Below are 3294 nucleotides of genomic sequence, written 5' to 3'. Positions count from 1 at the left end.
AAAATATTGTTAAATTGCAAATATTTAGTTTTTTTTATACTTCAAGTTTATGCTAAATAGGTACGTTCAGATTTTTCGAGCATTGAAAACTTTTTGCCTAATCTTGACGTAAAAAATCCATAGGGTGATAATGTAATGAAAAAGCCCGTGGGCGTAATTTAGGACATTACGTCCGACTTTGCCTGCACGTTATGACTTTTCTTAACTGCATTGTTTACGAGTGTGGTTTGTGAGTGTGAAGTATGATGAAAAACATTACACAGCAAAAAGTGGACGGCAGGCGCGTCTACGACGACTATAACGATGAGTTGTTTCGACCAATTTTAAAGAAACATGGGGATCACATCGTGTAGTAGTGTCCATTTTGCGTGACGTGGGTATAAAAACTACTACTGCCACCTTAAGTTCCTCTAAGAATCTTAGCGTCTTATTGAAGTTACTGAAAACATCGGGGATCGACTTCGGTACTTCAAGCCAGACATATCTGAGAATAAGAGAAAAATAAATATATTACTTCATCTCGTTTCAATACCGACACTACCCGCTACGTCTCCTAATACCGTCCATTTTAGACGGGGCTGTACTCTAAAACCCTTTAATAGGATTTTGATCTTCCACCGACGGACACCAGGCTTCATATTGAATTATACTCCGCACTTTGAGGGTAGGCTATTCAATTTTAAAAACCTATCTGGTCCAGCCACTCGACTACCACATTGAATAACGTCAGTCGGAACTTGGTAATAATGTTTTAAGGAATTATGACGACATATATTGATCGTGTAGTGTTAGGTTGCAATCATGACCAGGTCGTATTTTGTATAGGTACTATATTGTACATTGTATCATACTCGAACAAATATGGTTATTGAAATGCATCACTTTTACAAACTGTTACATAGAATATGTTATACCTTTTCACAATAAATTCAAGTATTATAGTTAGAGTTGTTATTGTTGAGATTTGTTTTTAAGTAGAATTTTAACGGCTTTGGCATAATGCCGTACAGCCTATTTTTAATTTTCTTTTCTTCTTTTTCGTTTCACTTTGTAAATAGTTTCAATCTTCATATAACTTCAAAAGTGAATATGACGTAACTGTAAATAACTTCATAACATTTTACGTTTTCTAGTAGAGATGGCAGGAGGCGGGGAATGTCTTCATCTTCATAAATCTTCATTAGGCCATCTACTAGCAGTAACCTTTTGTGGTGAAACTTCATGGTTTATTGTCAGTGTCAACATTGTTGAAAATGCGCGTGTAATTTTTAATTCAGTAAAGCCCATTTACTTATTTCAAGGCGCTCTCTCATTTCAATTTACTGAATAAAAAATTGAGAATGAACGAAATGTATAAATATTTAAAACCCGATCGATTAGAAATTGATTCGACGTCGAATGTTTCATATCAACAACAATGGCTGCATTGGAGAAAAACATTTGAAAATTTTCTTCAGGAATCAAGACCAACTACGGAAAGTGGACAAATGGATCACTCAGACAGTGTAAAGCTTAAACTTCTGATCAATTATGTATCACTGACAATTTATAAAATGATAGCTTCTTGTAAAACCTATTTGTGCGCTATTTCAACGCTAGAAAGTATCTACGTGAAACCAAAAAGTATTATTTTCGCGAGACACAAACTGACTACTCGTACACAACAACTTGATGAGTCTATAGATCAATACGTACAAGATTTAAAACTCTTAGCCAAAGACTGTGATTTCAAAGCCGTCACTGCTCAAGAGAATGAGAGTGACTCGATTCGTGGAGCATTCATAGCTGGTTTAAGATCACCGCAAATACGTCAGCGACTATTGGAAAACCTAACATTAACTCTGGATGAAGCTCGGAACAAAGCGCGCGCTTTAGAGTTTGCAGAGATTCAATCTGTAAGTTTTAATACTCCGTCTCATGCTGATGCTTCATCTCATGTTGCTGTTGTTAGCAATAGCGTCAATAAAAATAAAGTCCAACTATATACACGAGATAATCTAGTTGAGAAATGTTAATACTGCGGAAATCTTAGACATCAACGTCGGTTTTGCCCTGCCGCTAACAGTACGTGTTTAAAGTGTGGGAAACGCGGGCACTTCGCTAAATCATGTCGGAGTCAAACTTTAGCATCTATTGCAAATGCAGAAGAGGGAGATTCGATCTCGTCTAGTTTATTTGTAGCTACAGTTGGCTTGAATAGATGTGTAATCCCAATAAAGCTAAATGGGATAAATGTCAAAGCCCTAATCGACACTGGGAGTACAGCTAGTTTTGTTGACGAAAAAGTTGTACAAAGGTACAATATTCCAACACCTTCATGGAAACAAAACGTATCAATGGCTTCTCAAGTACTAAAATCTCAGATAACATCCGCCTGTTATGCACCTATACAGTTAAATGGAAGTGTATATCCAAATACGCTACTTCGCGTCATGGAGAATCTATGTTCTGATGTTATAATAGGACACGACATCATGGCGCAATGCTCATCATTAGAGATTAAATTTGATGGACCCAAACCCTTTTTGACTATATCTGCATTAAAAGAAGCGAATATAGAACCAGTAAACCTCTTTCCACACCTAAGCCCTAATTGTACACCTATAGCTGTAAAATCAAGAAGGCATGCCAGTGATAATTTAGTGTTCATAGAATCCGAAATTCATAGTCTCCTCTCTGAAGGAATAATAGAAGAAAGTACTTCACCATGGCGGGCCCAAACTCTGGTAACCTTTGGAACACACCAAAAGAAGCGTATGTGTATAGATTATTCGCAAACAATCAATAAATTCACATACCTAGATGCATACCCTCTCCCTAATATGGAAGATGTCGTAGCTAAGGTCGCGAAATGGAAAGTATTTTCAAAAATTGACTTAAAATCAGCTTATCACCAAATACCAATCCTGGACTCAAACAAGCAGTTCACCGCCTTCGAAGCTTGCGGGAATCTCTATCAGTTTACTCGTATACCTTTCGGCGTCACAAACGGAGTAGCGTGTTTTCAAAGGTCAATCGATACTATAATCAGAAAGACTAATCTAAGCGGAGTGTATCCATATTTAGATGATATCACTATATGCGGTATGGATGAAGCTGATCACCATGAGAGACTTAAGAAACTTTTGGAGGTTGCTGATCATTATTCGATTACAATAAACAAAAAAAAAAATGTGAATTTTCCACTCGAGAGATAAATATTCTTGGCTATAGAATAGCAAACGGTATAGTTAAGCCGGATCCTCAAAGATTAAGTGCTCTACTTGATATGCCGGTCCCTAAAGATTCACCATC

The 3294-nt window shown here is 36.9% G+C and overlaps 1 protein-coding gene across 1 annotated transcript in view; it reads left to right on the top strand.

Annotated features, from left to right (window-relative positions):
• The first annotated feature begins 1349 nt into the window (after window positions 1–1349).
• LOC113239427 overlaps window positions 1350–3294 on the top strand; it is a 7092-nt gene continuing 5147 nt past the window's right edge. The window contains exons 1-2 of the mRNA XM_026476436.1: window positions 1350–1895; window positions 2079–3084. Of these exons, the coding sequence (XP_026332221.1) occupies window positions 1350–1895; window positions 2079–3084 (1552 nt within the window). The remainder of the gene's footprint in view (window positions 1896–2078; window positions 3085–3294) is intronic.

This window comes from Hyposmocoma kahamanoa, unplaced genomic scaffold (genome assembly GCF_003589595.1).
Source record: "Hyposmocoma kahamanoa isolate Upper Pololo Valley unplaced genomic scaffold, ASM358959v1 114, whole genome shotgun sequence".
In the NCBI taxonomy this organism is placed as follows: domain Eukaryota; kingdom Metazoa; phylum Arthropoda; class Insecta; order Lepidoptera; family Cosmopterigidae; genus Hyposmocoma; species Hyposmocoma kahamanoa.
Note: the sequence above shows the minus strand (reverse complement) of the source record. Positions and strands in the feature narration are given on the sequence as shown.